At 40.2% G+C, this 20,158-nt stretch overlaps 1 protein-coding gene across 7 annotated transcripts in view; it reads left to right on the top strand.

Moving 5' to 3' along the window:
- jmjd1cb (jumonji domain containing 1Cb) overlaps positions 1-20,158 on the top strand; it is a 116,477-nt gene that overhangs the window by 21,501 nt on the left and 74,818 nt on the right. For 6 of the 7 annotated variants that reach the window (XM_029838724.1, XM_029838700.1, XM_029838693.1 and 3 more), the window contains exons 2-4: positions 12,644-12,841; positions 17,177-17,290; positions 19,466-19,571. In XM_029838724.1, the coding sequence (XP_029694584.1) occupies positions 12,644-12,841; positions 17,177-17,290; positions 19,466-19,571 (418 nt within the window). The remainder of the gene's footprint in view (positions 1-12,643; positions 12,842-17,176; positions 17,291-19,465; positions 19,572-20,158) is intronic. The other variant, XM_029838715.1, reaches the window with a different exon arrangement.

The raw sequence follows: 20,158 nt of genomic DNA, 5'->3' as shown, positions 1-20,158 counted from the left end.
GGTCAAGGGATGGCTTGTCTTATGGAGGGATGGGTATTATTAATCAATAATCGATCGAATAAAAAAAAAAAATCTTGGAATCAAATAGAAGTGGTGTTGTGTAGTGTGTGTTTTGAGGCAGTGTAATAAATTTCAACATGTGGCTAAAATGAACCATCCAAGCAACAGGGGGCAGTGTAACTACAGATGACAGAGAAAACTCTTCACCTGCCCTTTTCTGCCATAGAAGAAGCAGAGGTAAACATGAAGCAGTCTCGATGAAGTGTGACATGAGACCACTTAGAGTTAAATAAAAGTGACTAGTTTCATTTTATTTCATCTTTATTTATATAGCATCAGTTACACTGAAAATTGTCTCTAGGCGCTTTACGGAAACCCAGGGTCTGACCCCCAACAAGCAACATTGGCAAAGAAAAAACAACCCTTTAACATCAATAAACCAAGGCCATATGGGGAAGGGGGGGGGCTTCCTGCTGATGTGGCAGAGAAGGTCCCTTTCTTTCAGATAGATGAAAGAATAGACACAAATCATGCAAATACATTAATTAAAACAAACTATATTAGATGAGTGGGTCAGTGGGGTTGTGTGTCAGAGGTTAGCAGGTCAGTGCATAGCTATGAAGTCAGCAATACCTGTAGATTGATAAAGAGAGAAGGGGGGAGAGAAGAACAAAAACTACACAAGAAAATGTGTTGATGACATCATCACTGAGAGGAGAGGAGGCCATGTGCCAAACGGTGACAGAAACCTGTCAGGTGATCATGTTTCTGTACCCCAGCAGCCTTGGCCTATAGCAGCATCACTAAGATGTAATCAATCAATCAAATTTATTTATATAGCATCTTTTACAATCAAAATTGTTTCTAGGCACTTTACAGAATCCCAGGGCCTAACCCCAAACAAGCAACAGTGGCAAGGATCTGGTATCTATCAGTGGCCGGTTGGGTAGAGAGAGAGGAGAAGGGGGAGGATAGAATAGGTAGGAGAGGAGAGGTAGAGGAGAGAATAGATATAGATCATAGAGAATACATACAGAAATACATTGTATTAAGTAAACTGTGCTGCCGGTGGAGTCAAGTTGAGTGGGTCAGCGGGGTCGGAGGTCAGTATGCAGGTCTGAAGGCGGCGATACCTGTAGATGAAAACAGAAGGGGGGAGGAAAAGCAGAAAAACTACACAAGAAATAGCATCACTAGTCTACTTGATGAGGAGGAGAGGAGAGAATGCTGACCCTCTAAATATGGTAATTAGTGTTATTAGAATAATATCTCTAACTACAGAATTACTGTACTGTAATCTTTTGCAAAGAGGAAGGTTGTTAAGTCTAACGTTAAAGTGTCAAGTTGGAGCTGGTTCCACAACAAGGGGGCCTGATAGCTAAATGCTAGGCAGCCAATTCTCCTTTTAAACCGACATTCCAAGAGCGGAGAGGAGTATTGCAATTATAAAGTGCTATTAGCTCCTCTTGGTAGGATGGAGCTTGGCCTCTGATGACCTTGTAGGTCTGAAGAAGAATTTCCAAAACTATTCAAGTTTTAATGAGCAGCAAATGAAGAGAAGCCAACGCAGGAGTAATGTGATCTTTTTTGTCAATACTTGTTAGTACTTCAGCTGAATCCTGATCAGCTGGAGGCTCATTAGAGAATTGCTTGAACATCCTGATAATAATGAATTACAAGTTCAGCCTGGAAATAACAAATGCACAAACTATCTTTTCAGCATCATGCTGGGTCAATCATTTCTTAATCTTTGCAATGTTTCCCAAGTGAAAAAACGCACTTCGAGATACTGTTTTAATGTGTGAGTTAAAAGATAGATCTTGGTCAAAAATTACTCCAAGATTCCTCCTAGAGACTAGAGGCTAATGAGATACAATCTAGAGTAATAATGTGATCTATCCCCAAGACATTTAGGACAAAACACGATGACCTCAGTTTTATCTGAATTAAGAAGAAAAATTGAGGTGTATGGTGGGCGGTAACTCAGGCTCTCAGGGACTGGGCTGAGAAGTGGAGGGTTGGGTTTTCGGTTCGAGCCCCAGTGCCACCAAAACATGGAAAGTGGTCTGGTTATAGGAGAAGGTGCCAGAACACCATCAAAGCACTGCCGAGGTACCCTTGGGAAAGGTATCGAATCCATAAAGGCTCACATAGGGCTCTGTGATGAACTGGGGTATGGTATACCCTGCCTTCTCCCATATCTGCACCCTCCCTGTGATCCCAAGGTCAAGAAGGTGAAATTTGAGCTCATCCAAGACTTTATGTCTTTTAGACAAGCCTGGAGCTTCACTAACTGCTCTGCATCCCCTGATTTCATGGATGAATATAGCTGAGTGTCATCAACACAGCAATGAAAGTTTATTGCATGCTGCTGAATAATGTTTCCTAAGAGAATAATGTACAAAGTGAACAGGACTCATCTTGTGGAACTCCATGACTAACCCTACTATATGAAGAGGAACATGAGCAAACTGGTATCTATCAGAAAAATATGATTGAAACCAGTCTAGTGCTGTCCCTCTAATGCCCAGGACATGTTCCAGTCTCTGAAACAGGAAGCAGTTTGTCAAAAGCAGTGCTGAGGTCCAAACCATTAAGAAAAAAAATTGTCATTTACAATGTCTACATGGGTATTAAAGTCACCTACAAAAACAACATGTCTATTCTGAGCACCAAGTCAGATAAAAAGTTGGAGAACTCAGACAGGAACTCTGAATGTGGCAGGAGGAGGATACACAACACAGAATGATACACAACTACAACAGAACTGACTTTTCTGTCCTCCAGTTGGGTGATGCCAAGAGTCAGGCTTTTAAATGAACTGTAGCTGTGTTTGGGTTTGGAGATAATTAATAAATATCATTGATAGATTGATGCTACTCCCCTCCTTCACCAGTAACAGCCAGGGTAACTGGTCAAGGAGGGGAGTGGCAGCAATCTATCTTTTAATGCCACCATGTCTCTGTCTGTTATACTTTTACAATGTGGGTGTGCTTTCTGTTGTCTGTCATGTATTATTCAATATGATTAACAGAGATTATGATATTTTGGGATATGACACTGCCTCCGTTATTTGTACGTTTTAGATGATTTGTCACAAGATACTGTTACAGAGTATCTCTATGGTGATCAACTGCTTGTGAGGTAGTGCAGTAGCTGTTGATGTTGAATGTTTATGAATACAGCTGCTCTCTAAAGGGTGAGTGTGGCTAAGATGGTTAAAAATGGTTTGATGCATTGCCACTCTAGGTGGGGACAATGGTCTTGCATAATTTACAGATCACATTGATCTTACTAGGGTCTGACTTGTCGAATGCCAAAATTGGCATACTGGCGGGATAACTTTTGTCAATAAAAATCTGTTTTGTCAATAATTTCTTCGCTCACTGCAGCACTCACTTTCATTTATAATCTCAGTCCATTGAATAATCAAGTACATGATGATAAAATGGCGCTGCCATAAATTATGCTGTTAAAAGATTCATTGTGAGCATGTCAATCCAACTGCTCAGTCTACGTTGAGTAGTTACTTTTCTTTGAAACGTCTCAATGCTGATTTTATTTTTTATTAGTATTGATTACATGTCTATTGAAAAACATTTTATTAGCCAGCCCCATGCAACTTCCTGTCTTAAGCAATTAATCTTTATTTATATAGCGTCTGTTACAATCAAAATCGTCTCTAGGCACTTCTAGGACCTGACATCCCCCCCCCCCCAACAAGCAACAGTCGCAAGAAAAAACTCCCTTTTAACAGGAGGAGCAGGACCGGGCTCATGTAGGGGGACCCTCCTGCCGATGCCCAGTTGGTTAGAGAGGGAGGAGAAGGGGGGAGGTATAGGAGCTGCTGGTATAGGAGTTGAATCGGTCAGCGGGGTTTTAGGTCAGTCGGTCAGCGTACAGCTATGAAGGCGGCGATACTTGTAGATCGAAACAGAGAGAGAGGGAAAGAAGCAGATAAAGTACACAAGAAATAACACCACTAATCTACTGGGAGGGAGAAGGAAAAGCCATGACCCAGCAGGTTGGCAGAAGCCTGCCAAGTGATCATGTTTCTGGATCCTGGCAGTCTCGGCCTATAGCAGCATAACAAGATCTTAACCTATTAATTAGATGACCCTCTAAATATGATAATTAGTCTGCCTAGAATAATAACTGGAATTACAGAATTGCTGACAATCAGCTTTTTCAAAGAGGAAGGTCTTAAGTCTAATCTTAGAGTCAGCTTCCCGTACCTGGACAGGGAGGCTGGTTCCACAGCAGGGGGGCCTGATAGCTAAATGCTTGGCTCCCCATTCTATCTCTAGAGACTCTGGGAACGACAAGTAAACCAGCATTCTAAGAGTGGAGCAGTCTATTGGGATCATAAGGTGTCACAAGATCCTCCAGGCAGGATGGAGCTAGGCCTCTGCGGACCTTATAGGTCAGAAGAAGAATTTAAAAAAATTAATGGGCAGCCAATGAAGAGATGCCAATACAGGAGTTATGTGATCTCTTTTGTCCTGTCAGAACTCTAGCTGCAGCATTTTGGATCAACAGGAGGCTTCTCAAAGAGTTGTGTGGACATCCTGATAATAAAGAATTACAATAGTCCAGCCTGGAAGTAACAATTGCATGGACTCACTTTTCAGCATCATGGTGCGTCATTAGTTTCCTGATCTTTGCAATGTTTTTCAGGTGGTGGTGTTTTCATCTGGTGATGGTCTAGTAGCTGTTGGGATGGTCTGATTAGCTTTTTCTCTGATAGCTAGAACTTTATCAGTGAAGAAGCTCATGAAGTCTTCACCACTAAGGGAAGAAGGAACACGTGGATCTAAAACACTGTGACTCTTGGTTAAATTGGCCAGTGCTCAGAAGAAATCCTGGGTTATTCTTGTTTTCTTCAATTAAAGAACAAAAATAAGCTGTTCTACCCTTATGTACGGCCTTTTTATAAACTACCAGACTACCAGTGTCCTAATGTGTGAATTATACAAGGGAGCACACTTCCTCTGATTTACTATTTTCTTTTTCATCGGGGCAACAGACTCAAGCGTGATTCTTAGTAAGGCTGCTGCACCTTGACAGGGTCGACCTTGACAGGGCTAATATTATAATGATTGATCCCTGGAGAAACACATGGTGATCCTGGGATTCGCAGAGATCGCTTCTTTTAATTTAGCTACAGCATTATCTGAAAGACATCTGCTATAGTAAGACTGTATTCTGAACATAGAAGAATCCTTAATCATAAATGTAAAAGTGATCAAAGGATGATCTGACAACAGTGGGTTGTCAGGGAACACTGACACAAGTTCTGCCTTAACACAGTAAGTCAGAACTAGATCAAGGGTGTGGTTGAAGCTATGAGTTGGTTGATTTATCTGTTGGAAGAAACCAACTGAATCAAGTAATGAAATGAAGCCATTACTAAATCTTTCATTTACGGCTACGTGGATATTAAAGTCTCCACCAGGACTCTATGGAGCTTCTCCAACAGCAAGCCCTGGATCATCCCAGACATAAAGGCCCTCCTGAAGGAGAAGAAGAGGGCTTTTGTGTCTGGAGACAAAGAGGAGCTGAAGTCTGTGCAGAGGGAGCTGAAGAGGAAGACCAGGCCAGAGAAAGACTGCTACAGGAGGAAGATGGAGCACCAGCTCCAGCAGAACAACATCTGAGGGGTCTGGAAGGGACTGAAGACCATCTCGGGTTTCAATGAGCAGAAGTCCCAGCCTGTGGGAGACCATGGGTGGGCAAATGACCTGAACTTGTTCTTCAACAGATTCGATCAGGCACCCACCGCTCCGCCAGCCCAGTCTCCTCTGCTGTGCCCCCAGTCCACTCCTGCCCCCCTCCCCCCTCCCACGACCTTCAGCTCACACCTGCCCAACACTTCACACTCTGGCCCGTGCCCATCCCTCCCACCAACACCTCCCTGCCTGATCCTCACAACACACCAGGTGAGGAAGGCCCTGAAGAAGAACAGGGCCAGGAAAGCGACGGGTCCAGATGTAATCAGCTTCAGGTTCCTGAAGCAGACCAGCTGTGTGGGATTTTCAGTCACACATTTAACCTGAACCTGAAACTGGGGAGAGTGCCACAGCTATGGAAGACATCTTGGATTGTCCCACTGCCAAAGACACTGCACCCCAAGGAGCTCAACAGTTACAGGCTGGTAGCTCTAATGTCTCATCTGATGAAGATGCTGGAGAGAATAGTCCTCGTCCATCTGCACCCGCTGGTGAGCTCCTTCATGGACCCGCTGCAGTTTGCCTACCAGCTCAAGATTGGGGTGGATGATGCCATCATCTACCTCCTTCACACCTCCCTCACTCACCTGGAGAAGGCTTGAAGCACTGTGAGGATCCTGTTTTTTGATTTCTCCAGTGCATTCAATACCATCCAGCCCAGGCTGTTAGGGGACAAGCTGCAGGTAGCTGGGGTGGATCACCACCTCACAACATGGATTTTGGACTCCCTCACAAAAAGACCACAGTTTGTGAGGGTGAAGGGCTGCAAGTCACATTGGCTTCTCTGCAGCACTGGTGTCCCACAGGGGACAGTTCTGGCTCCTTTCCTGTTCACCCTCTACACCGCTGACTTTTCATACAGTTTATTATCATGTCACCTCCAGAAATTCTCTGACGACTCTGCTGATGTCGGCCTCATCACTGATGGGGATAATACGGAGTACAGAGGACTTATTCAGGACTTTGTGGACTGGAGCCTGCGGAATAACTTCCAGATCAACACCAGTAAAACCAAGGAGCTGGTGGTAGATTTCCGCAGGCGTAACAACCCCCCACCTGCACCAGTAAACATCCTGGGAATGGACATTGACGTTGTGAGGTCCTATAAGTACCTGAGTGTTCACCATAACCTGGACTGGACACACAACACAGATGCCCATGTCAAGAAGGGCAATAGCAGACAGTTCCTACTCAGGAGGGTGAGGTCTTTTGGTGTGCAGGAACCACTCCTGAGGACTTTTTATGACTCTGGTGGGATCTGCCATCTTTTTACGGGATAGTCTGCTGGTCCAGCAGCATCAGGGTCAGGAGGAGGATGGACAGACTGGTGAGGAGGGCCGGCTCTGTCCTGCGATGCCCCCTGGACTCAGTGGAGGTGGTGGGAAGTGGGAGGATGATGGCTAAGCTGTCATCCATGTTGAACAACACGTCCCACCCCCTGCAGGACACTATGACAGCACTGGGCAGCTCCTTCAGTGAGTGGCTTCTCCACCCTCGCTGTGTGAAGGAGAGGTATCGCAGATCTTTCCTGCCGGCTGCTGTCAGATTGCACAATAAACATAATGCCTGCTAGTCTGCAGACTAGTAAACATAAATAAATAACTGCTTTTACCACTGGACTGACACAATAACATTACAATTCTCTAATACCATTTCAACTATTTTTCACACACTGAATATTATATATACTGATATATATATATATTATTCTCTGTTCTATGTACAGGTCTACAAAAAGACTTCTGGTAATTATCCATTTACCTTGGATTATTATATATTTTTTATATATTTTCTATTCTTATTTTTATTTTTTATTATATATGTATTATTATTGCTTATTGTTATTTTTCTATCCTTGCATTACTGAATGTCTTTTCCTCTGTGTGTTTTTGTTGCTGTTGTGCCATAAAGTTCCCCGTTGTGGGACGAATAAAAAATCTGAATCTGAATAATAATAATGACTTAATCTGCTCTGAGGACCAAAACAGATACTGCTCTTTTTCCTCCTGCAGGGCCATCGTTTTGGCTTTTTCCTATGCCAGTGGCTACTCCAGTGCTGACTATGAGCTAAATTTTTGCCAGCACACAAATGCACATGTTGCCCAAGGGTGAAAATAAAGATGTCTGTCAGAGCCAGGCCACAAGTTGAAGGTTGCAGATGAGAAAAAAAGCCAATATGGATGAAAAAACCTTGTCTATAAGATTTGTGTCCTCCGAGCTCTCTGCAGCACAGCCCCCGGGATGGGCACCACCATTCCTGGGGAGTGACAGGCCCCACCGTTCCTGCGGTGCCATTTCTCCCTACTTTCCTGCAAGAAGGCACCACAACACCTCTTGTGTTTCTGCAGTATCGTACAATCAAAAGGACAGGAGGATTCAGCTCATGTCTTACCGACTTAAATCCTCTCTCTGTTGGGAAAAAAAAACAATTTCTGTCATATCTCCTGAGTCAGTCAAGGTTTTGTTCCAGATATTTCCTTGTTCCCAAAATAGGGTTGGGGAAGGAGGAATCTACCCTTCTCTAGACCTGTGGGCTCTAAACAAATTTCCTTGGAAATAACAGTATAGGATGTCATGTAGTACCACATTTTCATTTGCCCTTCTCACAGACAATATTTCTAAATTTGCCTTTGGACATTGTTTCACCCACACCTGGAATGACTGTAATTGTAGGCCTGGCCAAATGCCAAGACTCCTTCCTCTAGGTGTCTGTATGGCTGAAAGTGGGGATTATTTAAGTGGCGATGTATAAAATGGAACCATGACCCCTTTCAGTATGGCAGGACACAGAGCATCAGAGGGAGAATCCAGCTCTTTGTCTCCCGGGCTGTCTTTTTCGAGGTTCAGTCTGGAGACGATTCCTGAGTCCTAATTAAAATACAGAGATCTTCCCCGCTGACAGATAGTTGTTCCTTAACCTGTGTGGCAATACAGGAGCTAATATACCCCACAGTGAAACACAGAGTGAATATTATGAAAAATAACTTTTGGTTATCTAGCATTAGTGTTATTATTGTTATCATCCATTGTTTTGCTGCTGAATATTCCAGTGTATCTTCTGACAATTACACCAAAAAACACAACATAAGATACTTGACTGAACCTGGTGCAAAGTGAGGTTGCAATTTTACTGGCACAGACTAAACTCTTGTTGTGCTCTATGATGTTGTATGTAAACTGGAAACGACTTATACTACTAAAAGTTGAAAGTGTACAACATGCCATTTATCATAGCAGAGGTTACAAGAATTCAACATTAAAATGATTACATGCCTGTGATCCAGCTACGCTCAGCAGAATTGATGTTTTTATACCTAGAGAATAATATCTTCATCACAGTTTGTTTTTCGCCACTGATTGATATTCTGGAGCAGTACAATGCAGCAGAAGTTGGCTCATTTGGTTTGTTGTCAGGGAAGGGATATCCTGGTTACACTGTCAAGCTAGGATAAACTACATCCATTTTCCTGGGGAGAGTCTGCTTTTGCAAAATTTTCCCCCAGCATTCCTTGGTTGGTGTTTTGGTGTTTGATTGATTTCAACCAATATTGATAACTGTTAGTTTACTGCCTCTCATAGGCAATAATGATAAGTCCATACTGACCTATCAATAACAGCAATAAATAAAATCTTATGTGATTACACTGTGATTGTGAGTTAGCATCAGCACAGTCTGTCCAATAATGTTGCCGTAAGCCAATCTTCTCCTGTAAAGTTAGCGACACTCAATCAATCAATCAAGCAATCAATCAAGCAAGCAAGCGTCTGTTACAATCAAAATTGTTTCTAGGCGCTTTACAGAATCCCAGGGCCTGACCTCCAACAAGCAACAGTGGCAAGGAAAAACTCCTCTTTAACAGGAAGAAACCTTGAGCAGGACTGGGATATATTGTAGCCATGCGTGGATTATATACAGTGGGACCTCTACTTACGAACGTCTCTACATGTAAAATTTTCAGGTTACGAAACGTCTCAACGGGAAAATATTTCCTCTTGTTACGAAAGGCAAAAATATGCTACCGCTGATACTCGCAGCTCGCGGAGTTTAGCGCAGTTTAACGCAAACATGCTTGTAGCTGCTCTGCCATTGGCTATCGCCTAGCATCTTCCTGTAATCCCACTGGCTAGGAGGGACGTCAATATGTACAAGTTTGTGTGTATCCCAGCATCTTCTTCGTTGTCTTCGGGATTTATTGTGGGTGTTCGTATGTTTGTCCATTAGATGGCAGTGTTAACACAAGTGTTAACGTTCATTGCTAGTAATGACAGCTAATGTAGGATTAGCCTGTAATAAAGTTTATTTTGTTCCTGGAGAATCCTTGCACTGAATTCCTACATTTATTGTTCGGTAATCTAATTGTAACATGTATTTGTTACATGTTTTGTTGCATTTTTATGATTTATAAAAAAAATTATGTCCGAATTTTTGAGGCCTTGGAACGGATTAGGGCATTTACATGGAAAACGCATCTCTACTTACGTAATTTTCAGGTTACAAGACAACTTCCGGAACCAATTAATTTCGTAAGTAGAGGTCCCACTGTACAATCATAATCACATTTTTCAAATGGTTTGCCAAACTCGTAAAGTTTTGATATGCAAACTTCTAATGGCAGATTAAAATCCAGTGTGGCATATCTAAACGAACACTCAGTGCTTGACTGTAGACTGCTGGTGTCTATTGGTGCTATTGTTGATTGCTCCTATCTGAGAGCTTGAAGTGAAGCCACCAATAAAGAGTAGGAATTGTCATTTCAAGCAAAAGTACTCTTCGATTAATACAGTGGACTAATTGAATTGTTTTTGACTTGAGCAACTATTCTAATATTTGGAAATCATTGCCCATCCCTAGCTACGCTGTAGCGTCAACCACAATGTATACAAGTTTATAGGCGATGCATTTACACACATGCTGACTGCAACCAGCAATGAAGGTTAAATTAAGCTTTAAAAGTGCTGATATATTCTCACTGTATGTTTATTAATTTATAACGTTACAGGTACGAGTCATCATTCAGTACAGAAAGTTTATTATAGGTTCAGGACAGAAGGTTTATTATAATGTAAAAGAATGTTAAAAAATTCTGAAGAAAGAAAGCAAGAAAATCTGCATTCCTTTGATGAAAGGTGCTATACAAATAGTTATTATTATTTTTGTTATTGTTATTCAATAATAACAATACCTTTTAAGATTAGCAAAACTGGGGAATTGAAATATTGCGTGTCATAATCCCAACAACTCAGCTCATATGTAACCAATAAATATGATGCATATCCACAAAATCGAAGTATCTGGAACTGAGTACAAGAACATTTGTCTTTGTGTCACATGTTCAGTTTTGTCATTAATATCTGTCCCTCCATAACTCTTGTCTAAAATCATGCTTTTTCTATAGACATCACTTGAACATGCAGTCCTCATAATTGTACGGCATACTGACATAATGCAAAATCAAATACATTTTCTTGGCTTTAGAAAAGTTTTTTAATGATAAAAAGCCCATAACTTAAAAATATAGAATACAAAGAGTAGTACTCCTTTTTGAACAAGCACCTTACTGTGGTAGAGGGATTGGGGTGCCTGAGTGATCTTACAGGCTATGTTGTCTGCGCCCATTATGCCTCTGGTCGGGTCTCCATTGGAAAAATAGGTCTTGGGTGACAGGCCAGACTCTGGGTGGTTCATGTGCTCACCATGAAAAGTCATAAAACAAGGACGCTTATGTCACCAGGATTGGCATTACTGGGCCAAGGCCTGGAGTTGCGGCTCGCAGGTGGCAGCGGTGTATTGGGTGTATTCCCTAGCTCTGCCACCATGTGGTTGTGTATACTCAGGTGAATGCGAGTGTCGCTTCCAAGTACTTTCAGGTTGGGGATAGCTCTCTTGCTGTTGTTTGGGTCTAAGGGCTGAAACATACAGAGTCCATGCTTTCTTGGAGTCCCTGGGAGGGTTACTTAATATTTCTCCAGCTGGGAACTCCATTGTTCTCCAGGGGGATTTCAATGCTCATGTGGGCAATGATAGTGACATCTAGAGGGGTGTAATTATACATTCTGTTTCGGACTAATGGCTACTTAACATAGATATTCCTATCCATCCATCCGGCCATCCACCTACTGGAGGCTACCATTATACCTAATTCTGCAACATAATTTCTGTATTGAGTCAAAATGTGACACTTTACTATTTTCTGGTGTAATTCTCAATTGAAAGGCAACAAAGTTTGCAACATAATTCTGCATAGTTTTCCAGATGATAGATAGATAATGGAAGAGAGATTGAGAAGATTTAGTTGCAGACTCAGTTGCCAAAAAACTGCATTTATCTGTTTTATTACTTCTCTCCCAATGATTTTGAGTATTTAATTTGGCCACAGCATAAAATCTAATTAAGTTAATTAATTAATTAAGTTAAGTTTGGTAAAATTGACATTATAAAACTGCTATATGTTACCTCTCACAGCTACTGTGAGAAATTGCATCTCCCATGCAGGCTGCCATGAGGAGGCTACCCATTAGGTCCCGCACTGTCATCTTTAATTTGGTTGCATTCAGGCTCGAATTGAAAAGGCATGCTGGCCAGAGCCATATTCATATGCATTTGTATTTCACATAGTCTTGACTCAAACAACCCCTTGCAAGTTTATTTAAAGTAGCCATTCCTCACTCGTTTCTACACCAACAACACACTAGTATTTACTAAGAGAAATTGTGCCGTTTCCACAGTGAAAAATGGGGCTGAGCAATAAAGCTACGCAAGCTATTATAATTCTAACCAAATCTGAGGAATGCACGTAGTACTTTGTAACTTGGTTATTACTTGTGTCCTGAAAGCAATTTTATTTGAGATAGTCTTAGAGAAATTTGCTAGTCTGCACTTGTTTCATTTTTATATCTTTTTTTTTTATTTGCAGGTATATGTGGAGTTTGATGATCAGGAGTGGGAGAAGAGAGAATGGGTGAAGGTCTATGAGGATTTCCAGCTGTTTCTGCTGGAGTACCAGCTGGTCTGGGCCAAAAAGAAGGAAGGACCAGGAGTAGGAGGATCATGTGGAGGAACAGGAGGAATGATTCAGGGGACCAAGGCTAAACACATACAGTGGCCTGCTCTTGTAAGAGTGGTATATATTGCTGTGTCCTTTTTTTCCCAATTGATATTGTTATGGCCACATTTAAAGTAAAAATGTCTTTAAATGAGCTAATGTGCCTTCATCCTGAAGTCATCATCCCATTTTTTTTGGTCTTAGTACTCTTGGATAAAGGGATAACTGATTAACACCAAGCACTTACTCGTCAGCAATTCAATGCTTTATCTTTTTTTGAGGTCATATCAAAATGTATTTCTCTATTTTAATCATTTGTCAACAAAAGCTTCAGGACTGAATAGCATTACAAAAAGCAATAATATTGGATATTGCTGATGCATCATTATCTCAATGTATGCAAAGGAATGGAATAATCTTAAACTACATCTCTGCAAGATTTTTTGTCACATGAAGCCCTGACTTTTATTCTAATTTAAATAAAATTAGGAGAAGACAAGAAAAAATCACACTTTTCTACCACTTTCAAAACACCCAATATATTGAGTATTGGCACAATCCCTTTATCTTGGTTCCTTTTTTTAAAATTCACAATACTCCCATCAGATTTGTGTCCCACAGTATATTTCTTCCATTGTGCTATTTTTACTCTGTTATTTACTCTAATATTTTTTACTCTATAACCTACTACTTTCCTATTAGCACCAAGATAGTGCCACTCCCTAATAAAAATAAATAAATTTGAGCATGGCACACAATGACGAGAGGGGGTGCCACATCACCCTCTGTACTCTTCTGCAGCAGTTTTATATACACAATTAATGTGTTCACTGGCATTGCTTTGTGCTTGCCACATTTACTGTGAAAAGGCCATTAAACTGCATGAATTGTTATATTTATTTAAAGGTTTTATGGAAGGGTTTCAAGTACGATACATGACCAGTTTTACATCACGAAAGTAAAGTAATAATTTAACCTGTCTCCAAGTAATGATACCAAAAACTCCAATTGGGTAGATGGTGGCAAAAAGAATTCATTAATTACATTAACATAGCTGGTGGCATGTCTGACCTGAGCTTGCTGATGTTACCTTGCGTACTTCTAAAAGAGTTAGCTCTCAAATACGTTGCAAATCAAATTAACATCCTGTAATATCAATGTGTGTAATTTAGCTGGCATACGCAACAGGAAATATTTATTATATGAAACACATCAGAATTGCAGCAGAACAGGCCTCAAATAATCTGTTTTAGGAATGATAATTATGTCTTTTCTCATGGTAATCAAGGTAATACAGTAACTGCTAGATTTGACAGCAATAGCAGTACTAGACAATTACTGCGGGGGCATTTCTTGACACAGGACTTTCATATTTTACATGATGACTCAGGACCTTTGTGGCTACATTTTAAAGTTTTAACGGTCTTTCTATGCCAGGGGTCGGCAACCGGCAGCTCTGGAGCCGCATGAGGCTCTTTAGCGCCGTCCTTGTGGCTCCCTGGAGCTTTTTCAAAAATATGAAAATGGAAATTGTTTTAATATAATTTCTGTAGGAGGAAAAACGTGACAAACAGTTTTTTCAATGCTGTTTAAATGTGTATAATAAATATTTAATTTCAAAATCTCATTATAATGGAAGTTAAACTTAAAGCACAATCGTACAGCAGAGTGGCCACGTGGTGCGTCATTCTCTCCAGGATGTGCTGCAGGGAAAATAAGCATTTCATCATGAATGGTCATTATGTATTTTTATCCTACTTATCATTTGGAAAGTAGGCTAATACAGCTAATATAGACACTTACAGCATGTGTTGCCTTTATTATAAGCCCTATATAAGGCTTTTAATTTTTTGCGGCTCCAGACAGATTTGTTTCTTGTTTTTTTTGTCCAATATGGGATTTTAAGGCCTTGAAAACAAGGATATCTTTAACACCCCCCCATCAGGACTAATACCACAAGAAAAGTCAGAGCTGATTCCCATCATTTAACCAAGTAAGTTTGGCGCCTCTACACCAAAGCATCTAGGAGGAGATACGCGCCAAACTCTTGATGGAATAAAAATAATATTATTTATAATTATTTTAAAAAGCCACTTCCTCTTTGGTGTAAGAGTGGAGGAAATGGAGGTTTCTTGGGGATTGCTCGGGCACCGTTGATTCCCTAGAGTAAAATCTGCCGTGTCGCCACACACATTTTAGTGTTTGATTCATGAGTGTGCAACCTACGGTTCCCGAATGATTTCACTTTTTGTGTTGGAGCTCTTAGGATAGTAATGGGTGCGCCTAGGAGGAACACCCAATTAAAAAAAATAAATAAATGATACTTGTTACGTGTAAGAATGGAAGAAGTGGAGGTTTTTTAGGGATTGTTCGGGCACTGTTGCAGTGACGGTCTTGATTCCCCAGAGTAAAATCCACCGGGTTGCCGTGCACGTTTTGGTGTTTGGTTCATGACTGTGTGACCTACGGTTCCCGAATGATTTCACTTTTTGTGCTGAAAATCCTAGGATATTAATTGCGCCTAGGAGGCACACCCAATTATTTATATGCTGAGCACTACTAGAACTGAAAAATAACATGTCCATTTACTTTTTTGTATTTACCATCTATGCTCATATATTTTTTTAGTACAACAATGTCAAGATTAATGATGTTAAGACACTGTAATGTTAACCATACACAAAATACTATGTTCCTGAAGAATAGTGTTACTGTGTAGACTGAAGAGACTGTTTGAAAGTAATCCAGAATCGGTCTAATGCTTGGGAGTTGTTTTACCTGTGTTCTTTCATTCCCTGTTAAAAAAAAATTCAAAATAGCTCGTTTCAAGAATAAACTCTTAAGTCTGCTGGTCAGTTTACATATAAAGTTTAATTTATGGCACTCACAAGTGTGTGCAATCATTTTGGACTTTTTCCACCTGAACATGCTGGACTGCAATCCCTAGCTAACATTCTATATTGAACCAACATTAGACCGGCCCTTCGAATGGGAGCTCTGTTGGCAGAAACGGACTGAGGCAGAGGCCTGGCATGCTTGGAGGAATAGAACAAAGGCTTTGTCGCATGGTTAACAGTCATACAGTAAGGCCCCATGCTATGTTTCAGTAAAATCTGGCTTGTAAAAAAGACACCATACGACAGTTGACCCCCTTAACTGTTCACGTGGCCTATGAAGTGCAGTCGTCAGAGCCCATTCTCTGAAGGGCAGTGACCCCCCCCCCATCAATCAATCGATCAAAGAAATCAAATGTGTAGTTAGATGATCTTTAATGGAAGCACATACGTGAACTATGCCATACTCAGAATATCCCTCCGATCTGGAAATGTTTCTATACCTACAGCTTGTGCGGACATGGCACATCGTTTTATCGATCATCATAGTGCAATGGCAAGATGACAAGATCCGAGAGCTTTTCGGTTTCTGCAGAGTAGGGAACTGGGAGTAGATTTCAGGCACTGAATTGAACACATTATTTAAGATAATATTGCCAGCCTGGTGAAAGAGCGTGAGTTTGGCAAGAGTTGCTCCAGCTGGCCAGCTGTGCCCACTGGTGCCCTTCGTGTCCACTGTTATCAAGCCCTATTGACAATGCTAAATGAGCCTTAGAGCAATTTTGTCCCACTGCACACCACTGACTGAGAATATTGCAAGATGACAATGCTGCCTGATAGTGAATCTATAGCCTCAGTTTATTTATACCTTATGAAACTTAGAACTGTTAAGATTAACACAAAGCTGATATCCCACAATACATTTATACATGCATTATTTGGAAACAAAAATTAATTTTCCACTTATTGATATCCATGCAGCAGGTGTACTGATGAAGTTGTATACGCGATGACAAATTAAAAAGGAGGGAAAAACAACCACGCACCTCTCAGCAGTAACACATTACTGTTAGCAATGTGGAAAAGCCCAAATGCCATTTGAAGGCAGGCCTGAGTAAACCTGAGTAAAAAACCTCTCTTTAACGTGCTAATTTCAGTGTGAAAGCAGTATTGGACTCCCTACTTTTCAGGTGAACATAGACACATGAGATCTTGATTTCTCTGTTATGTATAATGTTTGCCGATGTCAGGAAAAAGGCTCATCATCATGTTGTTCATCTGAGTGTCTTTGTATGAATGTTTGTGTGTCGCAACATCAAATGATTAGAGTCTCTTTGATCTGTCAGATTTCCACTTCCTATTAATTTATTCATGACTCCCCTCCTCTCCCTTCCTCTGGTTTTTCTGCTTGCCTTGCTCCTTCACTTCATGTCTACTGTTCTGCTCCTCTCATGAATTTTCTTTCTATGTTTAAATTTTCTTGCATGGTATAACATGATTTAAGAGGTTTTATAACTTTCAAGTTTCTGAAAGTTGATTTGTAATGACAGTGTTGTTTTTGTATATTCAGGCATTTAAGCCGGTGGTTGGGAAGAGTCTGCTGAAACCTGTTATAGCAGTGGAGTTCTTATTAGACCGACAACTGGATTTCCTGACTGACAACTCTGCATACCAACCATATCAGGTAATCATAAAAACATTATTTGACAGCACATTGTTTGTTTTTAAATCTATAATTAAGACTTTTATTAGGATCAGCAGTAACTGCAGCATCAGTAACTCTGGAGAGACTCGGATATCTGTTTTTCTATTCATTTCTGTTATCTTAACCATTCTGTAATACTTGTATTACAGTGATCCCTCGTTTATCGCGGGAGTTGCGTTCCAAAAGTAACACGCGAAAAGTGAAATCCGCGAAGTAGCAACTTTATTTTTTTTAATTATTTTACAATGCAATACTGAACAGTAGAATGAAACCAAACATCAAAACCTGTTTTAAAGACCAAACTTTGTTTAAAACACTAATTTTAATATAGTAATACTGTACAAGATTGGAAACATTGTCACTCGCGTATTTCCCAGTCCCAGCTGTGCCTCTGCGTCCTGACTCCGCTCCGCTGTAGCGTCTGTTTCTACTGAAGGCGCAGGAGTCTTTCTCCGAGAGAAGAACATTGTTAGTAGTGAACAGTTGTTGGCGCTCTTTCTTTTTCTGGGCAAGAAGATTTTTATAAACGGATATGCCACCTTCGATTATATTTGAGAACTGCAATGAACGACTCGCAAAAAAAATCCGCGAAGCAGCGAAGCCGCGAAAGATGAACCGCGATATAGCGAGGGATGACTGTAATCTGTAATTCTGTGTATTCATACCCAGACCCTAATGATTGACATCAAATTAAGATTTGTTTTCTCACAACTTTTTATAAGCGGGACTGAAGTTTCGACTGGAGGTAGTCAAAACATGTGACTTGAGCAACAGTCTGGCCCTGCAAACAGTGACTTCATTGTACAGTTTTATGCCAAACAGATTGTAACCCCTTCCTCCTCCGTCTGCCTTCCTCCTCTTCCTTCCTCCGGTTTTCCTGTCCAACTGAGTCAGAAAGAGGAGTGGTTTTACTGTTTTATGTGTAATAATCTTACTGTGTTCTTGTGCTGTGGGCATGCATATTGTACTTGTTACATATTAAGGTCCAAAATACAGATTCTACAAGCAAAATGAGTTCCGTATTTATTGTCATTCTCACAACATCAACGACTGTTTGAGGGTTAAGACTTGGTTTTAAGGTTGAGGTTATAATTGGATTTGGGGTAATGGTTTAGGTTACGCATTTATTTATGATGGTTAGGCTCAGGACCTGGAGAATGTAGTATTATTTCTAGAAAGTCCTCACTAAGATAGAAGTAGAAGGGTGTGTTTGTGTGCCAGTGAGACAGAGAACCTGACAGAGAGAAGGGTTTTATTTCTCTATGGGGTTCAAATGTTTCTTTAAGAGTAGTCAGTCTTGTGGAAGCTTAGATGTTTAAGGAATGTACAACTGTTTTCTTCTATCTAGTAGATATTTCATTGGAACATTTAGTGTATTATTTTAACACTGTTTGGAATTTTAAATAATTTGGTAAATAAAAACAATGAATTTGAGCAAGTTTTCTACAATTTACCAACTGCAGGTTCACATATTGTTACCATGAACATAGCTGTATCTGTAATCTATTGGTTTATTTTCATTTGTTTCCTGTTGGTTTTAGTACCACATTTGGTTAGTTATATTGTTTCTAAAATTTGACTAGACTCTCCAGTTCTTGGCTCAAAATCAAATTTGACAGAGACCTAACCTGGAGCAGGGAATTGGTTTTAGGCTCAGTAAAAGTTCTTGTAAATGGCCCTTCAGGGTAGGTTCCTGCAGTGAGGGCACACACCAATGGCCCCAGCCCTATAAGATTACCCCCAAGTTCTTCTGCATATTGTAATTTTTTTTTCCAGACAAGATTTTTTTTTCAGACTCATGTGACTTTTTAACCTGATTTTTTTCTTTTTCCCCTAGGTCTGTTGGGTTGTCAGTATGCACTCAGTAGCAATTAAGAGCATAGGGATTTCTGTATATACTGTATTGCAAATGTATTGTTTGTAAAAAAAAAAAAAAAAAAAAGAAAAAGTTTTTTCTTACATCTAATTTTAATCCTCACTTCTGTCTCAATTTTTGGTGTAAGAGTACAGCAGGATGTTTAATTTTGTAAGGTACATGTTTTTTACCTTTTCTAAGGTAATTTTTCTAAGGTAAATTTTTTTTAAATTTATTTAGGATGTGGAAAAATACAACTTTCAATGCTTTTATGAACTGATTGCTGATTACTCTTTCAGGATGAGTTGGACAGCCAGAATCCAGTGTTAAGAGATAACCATCAGCTCCATGAAGAAGTGAAGTGTTGGCTAAAAGAACAAAAAGTGCAGGAAATTTTTTTGCAAGGTAATTGTTTCGTAGATGTTTTTGTCAGGGTGCTTGTGTCAAGTTTGTTAAGCTTCAACTTAAACAACTTAACCCTGACATGCATATTTTAAAAATGCTAGCATTAACACGCCTGAAGCACAAAAATCTGCCATGCCGATACAAACTTTTAAAATTGTTCTATATTCTTCTTTTTCATAAAGAATTTTAAATAATGCTAAACCAACGTCAAAGCTAACCATACTGTTACATATTATTCAAATTTGAAAGAGTATTTAAATCGCCATGTTTTTGTTAGATGCTATTTTGGTTACTGCTTGTTTCATGCTGGGATCGATAGACCCCGTCAGAGGGAGTCTAAAATACCCATGCTTGCTGGTAGCATTGAGATGAATCTGGTCTTGGACCTTCACCCTATTCTTTAATGTATGTAGATTGGTATATTTTATAATGTGATTGATGATCTCTGTGGTGGAAAAAAATAATCCCAAAGCATGAATATCTGTGTAGATATATTGCAGGCCCCCTTCATCAAAAATTCAGTTATTTTTTTCATTTGTAATATATGGTAAAATGACATTGTCAAGAAGAAAATGCAAATCCTGAGG

This window comes from Takifugu rubripes, chromosome 1 (genome assembly GCF_901000725.2).
Source record: "Takifugu rubripes chromosome 1, fTakRub1.2, whole genome shotgun sequence".
NCBI lineage: Eukaryota > Metazoa > Chordata > Actinopteri > Tetraodontiformes > Tetraodontidae > Takifugu > Takifugu rubripes.
The sequence above is the reverse complement of the archived record's forward strand: the minus strand, read 5'-3'. Positions and strand labels throughout refer to the sequence as shown.